This window comes from Malus sylvestris, chromosome 3 (assembly GCF_916048215.2).
Source record: "Malus sylvestris chromosome 3, drMalSylv7.2, whole genome shotgun sequence".
NCBI lineage: Eukaryota > Viridiplantae > Streptophyta > Magnoliopsida > Rosales > Rosaceae > Malus > Malus sylvestris.
Window position 1 is genome coordinate 3450098 of NC_062262.1, and position 16666 is coordinate 3466763.

The following is a 16666-nucleotide window of genomic DNA, read 5'->3' on the forward strand; positions in this document are numbered from 1 at the left end:
CATAACACGAGTACACGACAATCGTGATATTTCACCATGCAAAATTCACATCCCCGCCTTTCATCCATTTGCCTTCCTAACTATCCCCTACTTTTTAATCTACACGTAAAAACAATGGCTTAACTTATGTTGTTGTGAAGGAAAACAAAAGTGTTCAGTTCTCTCACATATGGATAGTATTTTACATAACACAAGTACACGACAATTGTGATATTTCACATTAATAATGTATTTATGTGTGTAATTTTATTTCTGCATAACATTGTTTATATTATTAACATAAAATATCACAACAACAATATACTCGTGTAAGTTGCCCTTGTCGTCAATTTACTTCAGCACCTTATAAAGCGAAGTACCACCGCGGACTGCATTATTAAGCATTTAAGATATAATGCGAATCCAACGGCTACCTTAAATTGACCATGCAATGCACCTCTCTCTCTCTGTCTAACGGCTACATTTCGTGGTAAACGTCCATGCATGCTCATGAATTCATGAACAAGCAAAGTCAATATATAGTACCATATATATACATATTTATAAATAATATATATACATATATATATATATATATATATATTTGTTAAGTACCATGGAAAATGAAGCTAAAAGAAAGCAACAAACGAAGAATAAATAGTGATTGAAAACCCGCATAGAATTACCCTAATTCTATTGAATGTGGTCTCATTCGTCACTGTTGCGTGTGCATTCAACTCGTGTACTCTTCAGACCCCCCTACAAATACATAAAAATATGTAACCTGGCTAGGTAGAAGATACGTTGTTTCGGCCGAATCCAATGGTGGAGCATCTCTTTTATCGGTAAAAGAAACACATACAATATTAAATTAATCAGAGATGAAGGAGAAGAACATATATATATATATATATATGTCATATGTGTGTAAGAAGGATGATCAATTTTGACTGCATTACGTTTCTGCATGTTGATTTTTCATTGTGAAATTTTGAACAGTTGATTGCATAGTTATTCTGTGATCAAAGGTAATTTGGTGTATGCAAATTTTATCTCGATCACCATTTCATTTGCAACCATGCATTCAGAAGCTTCTGTTCATGGCAAGATTAATTGACATTACCAGGACTTTTAATAAGCATCAACATTTTTACTTCCAGATCAGAAAAAAAGAGAGAGATATTCAATTCCAGTTTTATATATAACTTAGCTATATGTTTATATAAATTTTCTTAAAAATAATGATGAATCAACGTAGACTATAAAGAACCTCTTGCCCTCCAAGCAATTGAATTTGATCTATCTTTGAAGTAGTCGAATGAGTACTAATTAACGGAACTGCAGATGAATCGGGATTCGGGATTCGCGATGAACCGGAAAAAAAATCGATTTTCAAGACTAGAACATGGTGCTGTAATTCACATTTGATCAAGGAGAGGCCAAACACACAAGGAACAAGTACCTCTTAACAAAATTCTATAAGAAAGAAGAAAAAGGGACAGAAAATACATAAACACTTGACTTATGCCGATGCTTGAGAATATTCACTTTCGAGCCAAGATTTTATGTCAACTGTAAAACACTGTCTATTCTCTGGGTAGCTTAAAGCATGCCTAAGCAGAAACCTGAAAAAAAATTGCATCATTTCGAATCAACATTTGGTAAACAGCATAAGCATGTGGAGGCTCCATCTTTGGTCAACTTTGCGCCATTTCTTTGCCATAGACTTTAAGTTTCCGGAAATCAGTGATCTACGAGCTACGATCAGTACAAGTTTCATTAATGCAAAACCTTGTGCTCATCATTCAAACGTGACATGTTTTGCTATGACAAGCTCGGAGAGTACAGTGTAGATCTCAGATGTCCTCTTGGAGATGGTGCTGCAAGAAAAGGAGCCCGCTGCAGCACACCCGAGCCTTCTGAAGTAGTACAGCTCCATTTAACAGGACTACTATTAGTGGCTAGCCTGGAGGGAACTGCATGCAAGGTGGTGTTGTACAAAACTGGTGATGCGCAACGTAAAGAAGGTTCCTGTGACTCGTAACGAGAGAGAGGATTCTTCACATGCTCTGAGTTATAACTGGGAGCCGCTTGTACTGGAATGCTGGAACAAACTACTTGGCTTTCCGTCAACCCTTCTGAGTACTTTGCAACATTGCAGGCCAAATCAGCTTCACTTTCCGGAATATCATCAATGATGATAATTTCTTTACTGGCACTGAAAGAAGAATGTACATTTTTGCGTTGGCGGTCAGGAGGGTTCATAATTCTCTCCATATGAAACGCAGGTGCTCCTCCAATGGGTTTGCTTATAGACATGTTCTGTGGCATTGGAAAATTACAATCGCCTTTATGCTCATAAGGCTCCATGGATGACACAAAACTGCCATCTGTACGATGTTTTGGAAACAAGCTTCCAGGTCCTCGTGCAACCACTTGTGGTGTCCTCGGATTGCTATAGCTTCTTAAACATTCCCCCACCTTGTTATGTGGATCTTGACCTAAGATTACGGAACCATGAGGGAAATTATGTTGAAAGGATTGGTAAAACTGATTCTGAAGATTGCCAGGAACAACTCCTGAGAATGTTGGAAACTGTGAAGTTAGTTGGTTAGTTTGCGCATGTGGTTGAGCCTGCACCGGTGGAGCTGATGCATCTTCATCTTTGTTGGCCACCATCAAATTCTTTCCCATTAGCCTGAGTATCGAATTAGAAGCGGATGGACTAACAGAATCGCAATCACCGTGACCGGACAACTTCCCTTTGCCATCTGGAGAACACTTCGAAGGATGGTGACCGGCAGATGACTTGGTGACAGGAAAAACTACCTGTTCAGATCTCGATGTTGTACAACCACTCAGAAAGAACGAACCTGTCATGTCAGACCCCGACTCCAAAGTGTTTGTTCTTGTGTTTGGATTGCCACCCATTTGCATTCCCATGGCAGGCACTGCCATTGCTCGCCGCATTAATAGTGATGATTCTTGATAATTTAAAGCCACACCCTGAGAAGTTCTATCCTTCCGTTGACAACAGCAAGGCTGATCGTTACTTTTGAAGCTGATAGGTCCCCTCTCGAGAGATATCTTGTTGACCTTATGGTTTTCTCTATCAAAAGAAAGTCCGTCAGCTGCTGTACTAATTATCTGTTGAGCTACAGTGGCATTAATTTCTTCAGAAGTGCCACTAACTGCACGCGATAGGCCCGGCCCAATCTTGTCTTGAGCGGATTGAGGTCCTATGGATGATAAGGGTTCAGAATACTTCGGATCAAATTTTGTCCCTCTGGAATTAGAGATGGTTGATGTTGTAGAAACAGGTGAATCTGATGAATCCCCATCAATGAAATCGAGTTGATCTTGAGATGATTGAACTCGGCTCGTGGTTAGTGACGAATTCCCTTGAAAATCATCTGACCCCATATCCCTAGGACTTGGCAAAAACGATCCTGGTGGCCCTGGTATAAGTATAGGATCAACCTCAGGAAAATAGCTTCCCTGGCCATCTTGAGCATCCATTTCCTCCGTGCTATGAACATTCTGCCCAAGTGTGCCATCTTGCAGTTCATCACCATAAAACATCTCTTGCTCATCATTACTAATGCTTGGATCAGTTGGACTCGTTACTGCTTTGGTTTCACAGAAACCAATTAGGGAAGGCTTTTCAGTAATCATGTCACGATCATGGATTTGATCCTCTCTCTCAGCAACTCCCAGGCCATCAACTTTTTCCAGATATTCATCACGAACAGTACCAGAAGTATCCATCTTTTCCCTCTCGTCATTTCCATAAAACTCGGGTGCAAATTGAGAACTTTCCAAGGCCATGGGTTCATTCCTTCTAGAGCTACTCAAGGAACCTCTACCTTTTCTCCTTTGCAACTCAGTGCTTCTGGATAGCAATACTTCATCGCTACTATCCTTTCTAAACCGCTTTCCAGCAAAATTATGCATGAAATCATGCTGTTGATCAGCCTCAGGATCCCAGGCAGCAACCTCTTTATCTGCTTCTTCCCTTTGCCCTTGATTCTGAGCAGCTGAGCAATTCTTAGCAACACTGCAACTGGATTCAGTCAAAGATACCTGACTGCCAATAGCCAACACATTTTTCTTTGGTGGGAGGAATTTCCTAGAATTTGATCTGGGGGGATCACGGCTCTTAGATAGTTTTTTGCTAGCACGATGGGGACTATCAAAATTTTTGGTGAGATCAGCAGCGGAACCAATTGTATTGTTGCTCAACACAGGTGCAAAGTTCACGTCAGAGTAAGTACGGTTTAGCATGCAACTATTGGGTGAAAAAGTTCTGTCCTGGCTAAACTGATGCTGGCTTTGCTCACCAGGAAAGGGGCTTCCTGCTCTCGTTCTCCACAGAAAGCAGTCGCTTTTCTCACTAGCTTGAGCTTCATCACATACATTCTCTGTGCTCCCACTATTTTCAGGAGAAGAAATTGGATTTCCAGACAAATTCATTACCTTTCTACCACGGATTCCCTCCACACGACAGTTATCTAAACATGTTTGATCACTCTCAACCAAAACGTTCTGAGACACATGCTTCTTGTTCAACTTCTTTACAACGCCAGTGCGTTTGGAAGAAGCCCATCCTCTTAAAGCTCCGGGATTACAGGAATTGAGCTGCTTTTCCATTTGCTGTCCTTCCACGGAATTTTCTTTCGCTCCACAGGTTTCTTGACCCCCATGAATCTGCTTAACACAATTTCGCCGCATGTTAATTTTGAAAAACCACCACATTTGCAACAAAGAAAACCTTTTAATTCAATGGAAAAAGAAATGCTACAACCAACAAAGTCCAAGGAATCGCATTGGGATTCAAGCATATTGAGAGCATATACATATAATTGTCATTAAAAAATATAGCAATGTTTTTTTTTTCTTTATCCGTTTTCCTTTTATTACATCGAAGCTCATGCTGTCAATAAGGTGGTGAGACTTACGCCGAAAGTAACTACAGAAAGCAAGAGCGGCGTACCTGAGAAGAATGAGCCTTGGGAGAGAGAAAATCTTTGCTTTGAGGAGCAAGCTTAAGGTACTTGTGATGTTTAGATGCATGGCGCTTTTGCTTTTTTGCTGAAACGAATTTGCTTCCTTTACCAGGTTTCAAAGGTTTTCTTGGTCGAAGATGCTCTACTGCTTTGGGCACTGATGGCGATGGTGCATCATCAAACTTCGATAAAATCCTAACTTTCGTGCCATTGGCGTCTACATAGACTGGACCGACATCAATATCATCGGGATGGACTGAAGATACTCTTTTCCTTTTCTCTTCAACCGGCATCTCAGACTTTTCCTTATCCTGAGTAGGCAAGCTTGAAACGCTCGTGGCCCAGCTCGAACCATTTCTTCTATCGAGATCTTCTAATGTGCAATGCTGGGCAGTGGTATATATATCCACCATCAATTTGGTCTTCCTCGGCTTAATTCTGTACCTTGTAATCGGTTTTGAATCCACAGTCCACCTGGGAGTTGCCTCCCCGGAAAGGCACTGATCAATGTGAGCATTCAAGGTGGTATTAGAGGACGATGAGAAGGTTTTGCAAACAGGGCAAATTTTTGAAGTCATTGTTTCTGAAATGGTAGTAATATTCGAAGCAATATCTTCGGTTGAGCTTCTCTCTGAGTGGCTGCTGAATTTCACCACCAATCTGCACTTCTTACCCGAGGGTCGAGTCGTGCTTCCTGTTTTGTTGACAACAACTACAGGAGGACCTGCTGCTTCAACTGCTTCAACTGATGCAGCTTCCAAGGAAGTATCAGTTTCTAACAGCAACCTTGACGGCCTGTTCGTAGGAACTGACTCTTCTATTTCAGATTGAGAAATACTCGTAAGTGTGGATGGAAAATCATTTTCTCCTTCAGACCTGCATGAAGTGGTTGTTGTAGTGTCTGTGCAAGCTTCTGTTAGCTTTTCCTTCAGCTTGGTATATGAAGACTTTGATACTGCATGATCATCTTGCCCGGAAGATTTTGAAACATCAAGAGTGGTTTTCCTTTCGCTTTCAACCATGCATCTCTTAATGGGTTGGTTCCTTACTTCATCAAGTTTGTCAAATGGTGGCAACAGATCCTTCACACCATGTTTCAAGCAAAGTTGCAAATTCTTCTGAGAAAAAGGCCAGTTGGTCCCGATATTCTTGCTCCGGGAAGTAAAAACATAATCTCTGCACAACGTAAAAACATCGTTTACATCTGATTCTTCACACAAATGGTCAATTCCAATCAGCTAAGCTTAGCCACCTTTAGACCGAGTCCAAAGAGAACTTAAGCTTTATTGTATGAAAATTGCTAATCAAAGAAAGGGAATAAATAAATGGACTCTGGAGCAAAAAAGGAAAAAGAAAATACACAAACACACAGAAACAGTTGAGAGTAATATCCATATGATGTCTGCAGATATGGTCTGAGAGATTCATTAAAACTCGAGCGTTCCGTTTCATGTAAGTCTCTCTCTCCGTCTGAGAGACTAATTAAAACTCAAGGGAAATTAAGGTAGGGTGACATGAAATCACAAGCAACAATTAACATTGAGTTGGGTGGATTAACAGCATGGATTAGGGAAATTAATCACAAAAAGAAACGTGTGGTTTTTGGGGGGCATTAAGAGCCGTGAACGAGTTTCGTTTATTAGCCAAAGCAGGGAAAAAAAAGCCCCAGCAAAACACACACTAAAAATAGAGACAAAGATGGGGTGGTCATGACTTAAGGCCCCCCATATGTTGGACTGAGCCACAAGCAACAACACCACACGTATTTGCATCTCTCTCTGGATCTGACTCAACAAGCCTATGATGGTATGCGATAAACATTGAGATCACACAAGAAAAAGAGAAGTAGTTAGAAACCCATGTAAGAAAAACAAAAACCCAAGTTATGATCATCATCAACTGTTCATATTTTCATTTCTAGAGAGAGAGAGAGAGAGAGAGAGAGAGAGAGAGAGAGAGAGAGAAATTATACCTGATGGAGAATTTGGGAAGGGGTGGATTATTGGATAGATCTAAAGGCTGCTCATGACTAGTACTAGCATCGTTGATGATCAAAGGTTGGGGATGATGACATGGGGGATCTGGTGGAAGTTTTTCAAAAGATAACATCTGATGAAAAGCTGCTTCTTCTTCTCTCTTCTACTTGTGCTGTTTTCCCAACAGTCACAAGCTCTAGTAATATCTTCTCTACCTCCACACCTTATCTTGAACTTAGATTTCAGCATATATAATAACCCTTTCTCTCTCTAAGTTTCTTTCTCTCTCTAGAACTATTACTGTTCACTCCGAGCAGCACCACAAACACTAGCAGAAAGCAGCAAGTGAAGAAAAATCAAACAATCCCATTAGAATCTTCATCCATAACATCAACCTGCAATTAAGAGAAGGGAAAAAGGAGCATGAGATCATGGGTTTTTTAGGAAGGATCCCAGATTATGAACAAGGCAGGAGATTATTATTATCCCAGACCCTTCAAGAAACGTTATTTTATGTGAAGCGAATGAGTGAAATTAAAGCATCTGAATTATTTTTCAAAAACATCGAAACAACAAGGAACCCAATTGAGCAAGCAAAGAACAAAATAGGCAAAGAACAAAACCCAACAAGTAAAGATATTCAATTTTTTCTGGAGTCTAAAAGTTCATGGGAGTGATATTTTATGTGGAAATATTGGTCAAAATTTGAGACTTTAGACTCAACAATCCCTATATACCGTAGTTTAACAACAAATCCAGTCTCTTCATAGCAAAATCATGGAAGATTTGAAGTTGCAACAGCATGAGATCATGAATTATGAACTCCCCAAAAGATGAATTTTTTGGACAAGAAATTAATCTGACAAAAACCCAACAAGTAGAGGGAGAGGAGAGATTTACAAAGAAAGAAGTCCAAATCTTTGAGCAAAACAAAATCTAGTTTAAATCCCAACACATCTGAGATAACAAAATCTAGTTTAAATCCCATGACCAGATTCTGGTCTTGTTTCCATTTTGTGCAAGCAAGAAAGAGAAAGAAAAAAAATGCAAAAAAGAAGCAGTTTTTGAGGAAGAGAAAACAAACCCAAGATCAAAGAAATCGCAGCTAGCTTAGATGGGGATTATTTGGTATTGAAGCTCTTTTTTTTTCCTGGGTTGGTTTGGTCTGCGAAATGAGAGAGAAAAATGAAGTCTTGAAGACTATTAATAGACTCCAGATGGAGAGAGAGAAGTGAGAAAAACAGCACCACCCACTCACACATCAAAAGGGCATCAGGTTCTCTTTCTCTTCAAAAAGCAGGTTTGTACCATTAAACACCCACGATTCACCTCCCCATCTGTGAATATGCGTTAAGAGAGTTCTGAAGAGAGAGAGAGAGAGAGAAAGAGAAAGTAAGAGAGAGAGAGGAGGAGTGTGGTGTTTTTTCTTCTTGAAAAATAAACAAAGGAAATAGTAATACAATACAAACCTGTCCTATCCTATACCTACCCTACACCCTCATATGTCATATTTTATCTTTTTCATTTTTTAATCCTTGATTTTTATCCTAGTCATTGCCCTTGGTCAAGAGAAAAATTTCGGTGTATTTAACAAAAAATAATAATAAATTTCAATGTACCGTAAATACGAAAAATTCTTTCTTTGCCTTCTATCAAATCTCAATTGTTTTATAAAACTCAACATACCAATTGTTTTATAAAACTCGATATACCAGACTATGATTCCGACAAATAGAAGAAAAAAAAAATCTCATTTCCCCCTCTCTAATATCAATTATCCTTTTTGCTCTCTTTCTTTCTCTTTAATTCCAATCCCGGACGCCCCATGTTGTCCCACTACATGACAAACTATCCCTGTTGACAATTATAGACACCATGAATAATATCACACTTTAACCCCATTCCCTCTTCTTTATTTAATGTTTAATATTTAAAGTATAGGAGCAATTTGATGTTGTGTAAGGTTTTCTAATACCTCAAGTATTGGTATGATATTAAAGTGCTTTTATAAAAAATAGGTATAAAAAAAAAGTTGAGCTTAAAAATGTGTTTGGTAAACATTTAAAAACAATTTATTTTTACAGTTTTTGGTGAAAAAAAAGTTGAAAATGTGAAGCAGCAAAAATGAGTTTATTCTCATAGCACATCAGAAGTAGTTTTTTTTTCAAAGCACAACAATACCAAACCAATCCTAACACATTATGTATACCGCAATCGAAAACTAAACAACTAATTGATATAAACAGTGTATTTTACATACTTATTTTTAGCCTCCCACACACACTTATTAATTTTTAGTCATTATTTTCTTTAATTTATTCATTCCGACTGTCGTAAATTAAGAGAATACATGAAAAGTAAAAAAATGAGTATGTGAATACTCTAGATATATTACCATATCAGCTAGTTTAGTATGTTGATTAATTGAATGTAATTACGTCATTTACTAGCAGATATGTTGTTAGATGTGTTTTGACATGTTATCTTATCATAAAGTCTAACGTGTTAACTAGTTCAATGTATTTGTCATTTGTTAGACATATACATAACTTTATTTTTGTCAAAAAATAAATTTTATTAGATGTTAGATTAGTCACCGACGGGTTTGAAAACTTACATCGTCATGTAAGAGATTAACTCTTTTCCACTACTGTGGTAAATGATCACTTGCTGCATATACATCGTTAAATACAGTTTCATATGTCAGCGAATCCCTATTATCATGAACCATTATCGGTAATCCTTAGGGTTTATGTAAGGTTAAGAATGAGACCTAGCTAGCAATATATCATAATCATTGTTTAAAACATCAATAAACGTGAAAATCGATATACAAATTTATGGATATATCAATATCAGTTACGTTGGATGGAAATTATGGAAATATGAAATGGGATGAGTATATTAACTAATTCAAATTTAGCCGAAACTAGAGAAAAAAATTTCTCAAAAAAGAAATTTAAAAATTCGAGATTTGCAATGAGTTCGGTAATTTTTTTATAATGAATTGGTAAAATATCATCGATATTCATTGACTTTCCTATAACTCATTGGTATAACGAATGCATTTCACCCTTTCCATATCAATCCTTATTTTTTGGATATTTCGACATGAATATCGACACTTTTGTGGAAGTTTTAAACACTAATCACAGCTGCCAAAACTAAGTAAAATGGTAGAAAATCTATTTAACTTCGTTCTTATGTCATTACTTTTATTACATTATTAGAGCACGAAATTCATGTAAGCGTGCCTCAAATGTCAATTCTAAATTTCACATGATTCACATGAGTTAATGTGATTAGAACTCTTTCTCAAGTACATTCAATACTCAAGCAAAAGATTCTGGAATCATATGTTGAATATTTTTCTCCTTTAGCATGGATTTTTAAGAGTGTATTCACATGTCTGTATGAATCAACCGCGGATCCCAACAATACTTAGAGACACATTCTTTTCAACCCGAGTATTATCAAAAATCAACAATTTATTGATAAGACAATTATGATATCTCAAGTTGTAATCTAGAGATCTTGTTAGACTTACCATACGAGATATCTAAATTGATAATGCTCAGTGTACTCAATATTCATTGGATAGTTACAAAATTTATCCTATCCCTAAACCAAGAACTTGAGACCAATTATATATCCTCCTAATTAAGCACACAGTTTAAGTTATAAGGCTCAGAGAAGGAAATTTTCTGTAATCTAACTTCTTTAGATTATTTTCTTTCTATTTTATATTATTTGGACTTGTGTCTAAGTAAATAATTATTAGTGGTATTATTACTGTAAGTCTGTCAGCAGCATATTTGCCCTTTGATCTCAATTAGTTCAAGTTTCTTACATCATTTGCTAGTCGATTTTCGATTGTATTGGAGAGTTTCAAACCTTGGATCAAGCTTACTCGTACTTATCACCCCGCATCCACCCTCATTAGTAATAATCATAATAGCTGGTCATGCAGTTGTGAGTTTGTTAAGTAGGATTGGGGTTGTTAGAAAGGATGAGAATATAAGAAGGGTAGTATTGTACTTTTGTAATAGTTAGTTTCTCTACATAAACAAACCTTGTAAGGCATTTGTAATCAGTTTTTTCTCTCTCTAAAGAAATTCAATGAATTAGTATTCTCTCTAGTCTCTCTCTCTAAATATGCACAAGCAATTCTTTCATTTTTCTCTGTTAATATGGTATCAGAGCCGAGGTTGGTTAGTCACCGATTCCGATCCTGATTTGCTTCGCTGTTCGTCACTTCATTGGTGGTTCGATTTGGCTGCTGTTCATTGTTGTTCGTCGTTTCGTTGTGTGCGATTGATAAAGGTGGTGTCGGAGATTTCAAGTTGAAGAAAGATTGTTGGGATACTTCTGATTTCTACTTTCGTTTCAGGTGGTTTCTGATTACTTAGTCTCTTCACTTTGAAGCATATTGGGGTTTGCTGAGTAATGATTTGGGATAATTTGTGAGTTGGGATTATTTTGTTGATCTGTATATGTTGATTTGCTGTGATAATTAGTAAGCATTGCTTTGCTGGAAGTGTCATTCTTTCATGCATTCAAGAAGGTGTCATTCTTTCTAAATCAAGAAGTTGTGTGTTCAAGAAAGTGTCATTCTTTCTTAGTCAAGAAATTGTGGGTTCAAGAAAGTGTCATTCTTTCTACTCAGAGTGTCAATCTCTGTGCATAATCTCAATTGGTGATTAGTTGCTATTGCTTGAAGACAATCATGAATAGTTCAACTTTTAAAGTCGATGAAATACTGGGTATGCTTACCATCAAACTAAGAGATGATAATTTTGCCCAATGGGCGTTTCAATTTCAGTCTGTTTTGAGGAGGTATAAATTGTTTGGTCATTTCGATGGCACAACTGTGTGTCCATCAAAGTATGTGATTAGTACAGAAGCTGGGGTTACAAAGGAGATTACTGAGTCGTTTATGGATTGGGAGTCTACAGATATGGCGTTGCTCAGTTTGCTTCTTACCACTTTAACTGATGATGCAATGAAGTATGTTCTTGGTTGTAGGACTGCTCATGAGGCATGGGTCAATTTGGTTGATAGATATGCATTTGTTTCTAAGTCTAGAGACAACCATCTCAAAACCAAGTTACATACCATTCAAAAAGGATATGATACAATTGATAAGTATCTCTTGAAGCTAAAAGGTATTAGGGATCAACTCACTACTGCAGGTGAGTCTGTATCTGACAATGACATAATGATTGCTGGTCTTGCTGGTTTGCCAAAGGAATATAGGGTTATTCATACAGTCATTTTGGCCAGAGAGTCCTTTATTACCTTGAAGGAGTTTAGAGCACAACTATTAGGGGCAGAAAGGGCGATTGAATGAGAGATTAATGTTTTGTCTCAAAACTTATCTGCTTTATATGTTCAAGGTTCGAGTTCAAGTGCTAGTTCAAGTTCAGCTTCATCCTCAAATTCTCAAGCACACAATCATATTCCTGCTAGTACTGTGGGGACAATTACTGCAGTGCCATATGGTTCCACATCTCAGGGTCAAGAAAATTCATTATATCAGTCTTTGCCTTTAGCACCATTCCAGCATCCAGTTTAGCCTGCTCATTCACAGTATCCAACAACATATTTTTCACCATCACCATCTACTATGTATCCTGGTGAATCTTATGGATATGGTTTTATTGGTCAACCTAGTGATCAAAATAATCTCGGTGCACAATCTAATGTGGGAGCTTAATTTGGACCTCGAACATCACATGTCAGTCAATACAGAGGCAATAATTATAGGAAGAACAACAGTTTCAGGGGACGAGGATATGGTTCAAGTAACTCAAGGCAGAATGGCAATAATTCTTGGTCTGGAAATACTACTACAAGGACAAATGATGTGATAGAATGTCAAATCTGTAACAAAAGGGGGCATACTGCAGCTAATTGTTATTATAGGAACATCAATGCTTATAATTCAGGCTTTGTTGTTGAATGCCAAATCTGTGGCAAGAGAGCACATTCAACTCTTGATTGTTATCAAAGAAGCAATTATTCATATGAAGGGCAGCTTCTACCCCCATCATTATCTGCAATGAATGCTCAACAAACCACACAGTTTATTCCTCAAGATGCCTGGATTGTTGATTCCGGTGCATCTCATCATATGACATCTGACATCAATTCTTTGAATCACGTCACACCTTTTGAGGGTTCTGAAAAAATAACCATTGGAAATGGTACTGATCTACCAATCCAAAACATTGGGTCAACTACTTTACAAACTAACAATCACTCTCTTATTCTTAACAAAGTATTACATGTTCCACATATTGCTAGAAGCCTATTATCTGTGAAACAACTCTGTGCTGACAATAAAAGTTGGTTTATATGTGATGAATCTGAATTCTTTGTGCAGGACAAGAGGAGAAGGGAAATAGTGTATCAAGGAAAGAGTAAGCCTAAAGAATACTTCCAGATTTCGGTTGTGCAAAGGAAGAGATGAGTACAATCTATTACAAGTAGTCCAGTTGCTTATGTGGGTAAAGCTATCAAATGTGATACTTGGTATCAGAGGTTGGGTCATCCCACTCATGAAATCATGAATTGTATGTTACAGAAGATGAATATTGTGGCTGCTAGATATAATAAGTCTAGTGTTTGTGTTCCTTGTATTCAGGGGAAAATGTCTAGAACTCTATTTCCAATTAGATTAGACACTTGTACCTATCCATTTGAAAAAGTGCATTCAGATATTTGGGGTTCTTCTCCTGTGAAGTCCTTAGAAGGTTATATGTACTATGCAACTCTAATTGATGAATACACCAGATATGTGTGGATTTTTCCAATGAGTAATAAATCAGAAGTGTTTACAATCTTTGTGAGGTTTTATAATTTTGTACTTACTCAGTTTGGGGTGCACATTAAATGTTTGCAAACAGATGGTGGATGAGAGTATGTTAGTAAAAGTTTTATTGCTTTTCTAGCTAGCAAGGGTATTATTCAATTCATTTCTTGTCCATACACTCCACAACAGAATGGAGAGGCAGAAAGGAAACATCGACATATAGTTGAAACTGCAATAACACTTCTTAATGTTGCTGGTTTAACTTCTGATTTTTGGTACTTTGCATGTGCACACTCTTTATTCTTGATTAACAGAATGCCATGTAAGACTCTTTCAATGTCTTCTTCGTATCAAATGTTATATAAGAAAATACCTGATATACATTCATTCAAAATTTTTGGCTCAGCTGTGTTTCCTTGGTTAAGACCATATCCTGCCAATAAATTGCAAACCAGATTTGCTACGTGTGTATTTTTGGGCTATTCCATGGGGTATAAAGGAGTTATCTGTTTTAATATGCAAACTCAGAAATGTATTATATCTCGACATGTAGTATTTGATGAATCATGTTTTCCTGGTAAATTACCTAAGGTACTAACAACAATTGGGGTACAAAGTCATGATTCACAGAGATGTACACCAATGATTATACCAGTTTCTTTATATCATTGAAAGCCTGTCAATAGTCCAATTCATGAGTCTCAGTTACCTGTATCCTCATTTCCAAATCCACAAGCTTCTATTTCAGCTGAGGTCAATATAAGTAGACACCATTCTCCATTTATCTCAGACAATGATATTGCATTAGTATCAGATTCTCAGGACAATGAATCAGCATCAACAACAGGCTTTACTCTTTCCTCTCACAATGATACGACTCTCTTGCTCCATGTCCTCAATCTTGCACAATTACAGGTAGTTCTACCTTTTGATACTTGTCCTTCATCTAGTGCATCAGATAATGTTTCTATACAATCTCATAGGATGCAAACTCAGTTACAAATAGGTGCAATCACAAGGAAGAGTTATACTAACTATCTGGCATTACTACCTGAGTTGTCTTCCTTACAACTAATGGATTGTAGTTCTGATAGTCAATGTTTACATCCATATCAAGCTGGTTTTTCATTCCTTGCTAATGTTTCTGATCATGAAGTACCAAAGACTTTCAAAGGTGCTGCAAGTAAGAAAGAATGGCAGAATGCAATGTAGGAGGAATTTGATGCCCTCAAAGCTCAGGGTACTTGGATTTTAGTTTCACCTCCATCAAATAAAATTGTAATTGGTAGTAAGTGGGTTTATAAGATTAAGAAGAATCCAGATGGGTCTATTTCCAGATTCAAAGCCAGATTGGTTGCACAGGGATTTACACAAGAACATGGTCTTGATTACTCTGAAACTTTTAGTCATGTTGTTAGACATACTACAGTCAGGATTATACTTGCACTTGTTGCTCAATTTGGTTGGTCCTTGCGATAATTGGATGTCAAAAATGCATTTTTACATGGTGAGTTAGAAGAGGAAGTATATATGCAGCAACCTTAAGGATTTGTTGATGATGAGAACCCAACTCATGTTTTCAAATTAGTGAAATCTCTCTATGGTTTAAAACAGGCTCCTAGGGCTTGGAATTCCAAGTTTACAAGCTATCTTCTAGCACTTGGTTTTACACCATCACTTTCAAATACAAGTATGTTTGTCAAGTCTGATAATGAAGATATTATTTTTTTTTTTGTTGTATGTGGATGATATCATCCTTACTGGTTCAAATCCAACAAAGGTACAAGGCATAATAAAAAACTTGGCATATGTGTTTGACCTTAAAGATATGGGACGACTGAGCTATTTCTTGGTTTTACATATCCATTACAATGATGATGGTTCTCTGTTCATTAACCAATCCAAGTATGCAACATACTTGTTAAAAAAGGCAGGCATGGAGTCTTGTAAGCCCACATCTACTCCTTCCAAGCCACACACACAGATTCTTGCTAGTGAAGGTACATTGTTATCTGATCCAAGTTAATATCGAAGTATTATTGGTGCTCTTTAGTATTTAACATTCATAAGACCTGATCTTGCCTATTCAGTGAATATGGTTTGTCAATTTATGACACAACCAGCTGATGCACATTTTCATTTGGTAAAAAGAATACCCCAGTATATTAGGGAACTCTCAACTATGGTTTACACTATACAAAAAGTTCAAATTTTCAAATCACTGCCTATTCAAACTCTGATTGGGCTACAGATATTAACACTAGAAGATCAATTTCTGGTTTTGTGGTCTATATTGGATCTAATCCTGTTTCATGGCAATCGAAGAAGCAATCTACAGTCTCCAGAAGTTCTACTGAAGCTGAATACAAAGCTTTGGCGCAATGGGCAGCTGATGTGTCTTGGATTCGATCTGTGTTCAAAGATATTCATCAGTTTCTTCCTCGTCCTCCTTCCCTTCATTGTGCTAACTTGTTTGCACTTGCATTAAGTTCTAATCCGGTGTTTCATTCTAAGATTAAACATCTTGATACAGATTACCATTTTGTTAAGAAAAAGTACAAAAGGTGACATCAGTGTTCATTATATTCCAATAGATGATCAGGTTGCTGATGTGTTCACCAAGGGATTACATAGTCCTGTTTTCTTGAATCATTGCAGATATCTTGGTTCGGGATTGTCACCAATTGTGCAGCAAACTAAGCTAGATTGCTCCATGCTTAGTTTGAGGGGGGAGTAATAATCATAATAGTTGGTTATGCAGTTGTGAGTTTGTTAAGTAGGATTGGGGTTGTTAGAAAGGATGAGAATATGAGAAGGGTAGTATTGTACTTTTGTAATAGTTAGTTTCTCTACATAAACAAACTGTGTAAGGCATTTGTAATTAGCTTCTT

At 37.2% G+C, this 16666-nt stretch overlaps 2 protein-coding genes across 3 annotated transcripts; one reads left to right on the forward strand and one right to left on the reverse strand.

Annotated features, from left to right (window-relative positions):
- Positions 1–1368: 1368 nt before the first annotated feature.
- On the reverse strand, positions 1369–8385 carry LOC126616642 (uncharacterized). 2 transcript variants are annotated; one of them, XM_050284712.1, is made up of 5 exons: positions 8220–8385; positions 8046–8126; positions 6958–7356; positions 4973–6161; positions 1369–4686 (listed from the first exon to the last, which is right to left on the reverse strand). In XM_050284712.1, the coding sequence occupies exons 3-5, from the start codon at positions 7092–7094 to the stop codon at positions 1804–1806; spliced, it is 4209 nt and encodes a 1402-aa protein (XP_050140669.1). In that variant the 5' UTR covers positions 7095–7356; positions 8046–8126; positions 8220–8385; the 3' UTR covers positions 1369–1803. The 2 variants fall into 2 exon arrangements, with proteins under 2 accessions (XP_050140669.1, XP_050140670.1); XM_050284713.1 differs by lacking the exon at positions 8046–8126.
- A 4637-nt stretch (positions 8386–13022) lies between these two features.
- Positions 13023–16343, forward strand: LOC126615432 (uncharacterized). The gene is made up of 6 exons (XM_050283261.1): positions 13023–13167; positions 13347–13383; positions 14462–14958; positions 15113–15282; positions 15390–15465; positions 16027–16343. Exons 1-6 carry the CDS (start codon positions 13023–13025, stop codon positions 16341–16343), a joined length of 1242 nt encoding a protein of 413 aa, XP_050139218.1.
- The last annotated feature ends 323 nt before the right edge of the window (positions 16344–16666 follow it).

Excerpts from the sequence above, each read along its gene's own strand:
- LOC126616642 (XM_050284713.1), bottom strand. The coding sequence starts at position 7,094 with ATGTTATCTTTTGAAAAACTTCCACCAGATCCCCCATGTCATCATCCC. Across the intron at positions 6,162-6,957 it reads CTTCCCAAATTCTCCATCAG|AGATTATGTTTTTACTTCCC; the intron begins GTATAATTTCTC and ends TACGTTGTGCAG. Across the intron at positions 4,687-4,972 it reads CCAAGGCTCATTCTTCTCAG|ATTCATGGGGGTCAAGAAAC; the intron begins GTACGCCGCTCT and ends TGTGTTAAGCAG.
- LOC126615432 (XM_050283261.1), top strand. The coding sequence starts at position 13,023 with ATGAATGCTCAACAAACCACACAGTTTATTCCTCAAGATGCCTGGATT. Across the intron at positions 13,168-13,346 it reads AAAAATAACCATTGGAAATG|GACAAGAGGAGAAGGGAAAT; the intron begins GTACTGATCTAC and ends TTCTTTGTGCAG. Across the intron at positions 14,959-15,112 it reads GACTTTCAAAGGTGCTGCAA|ATTCAAAGCCAGATTGGTTG; the intron begins GTAAGAAAGAAT and ends GTCTATTTCCAG.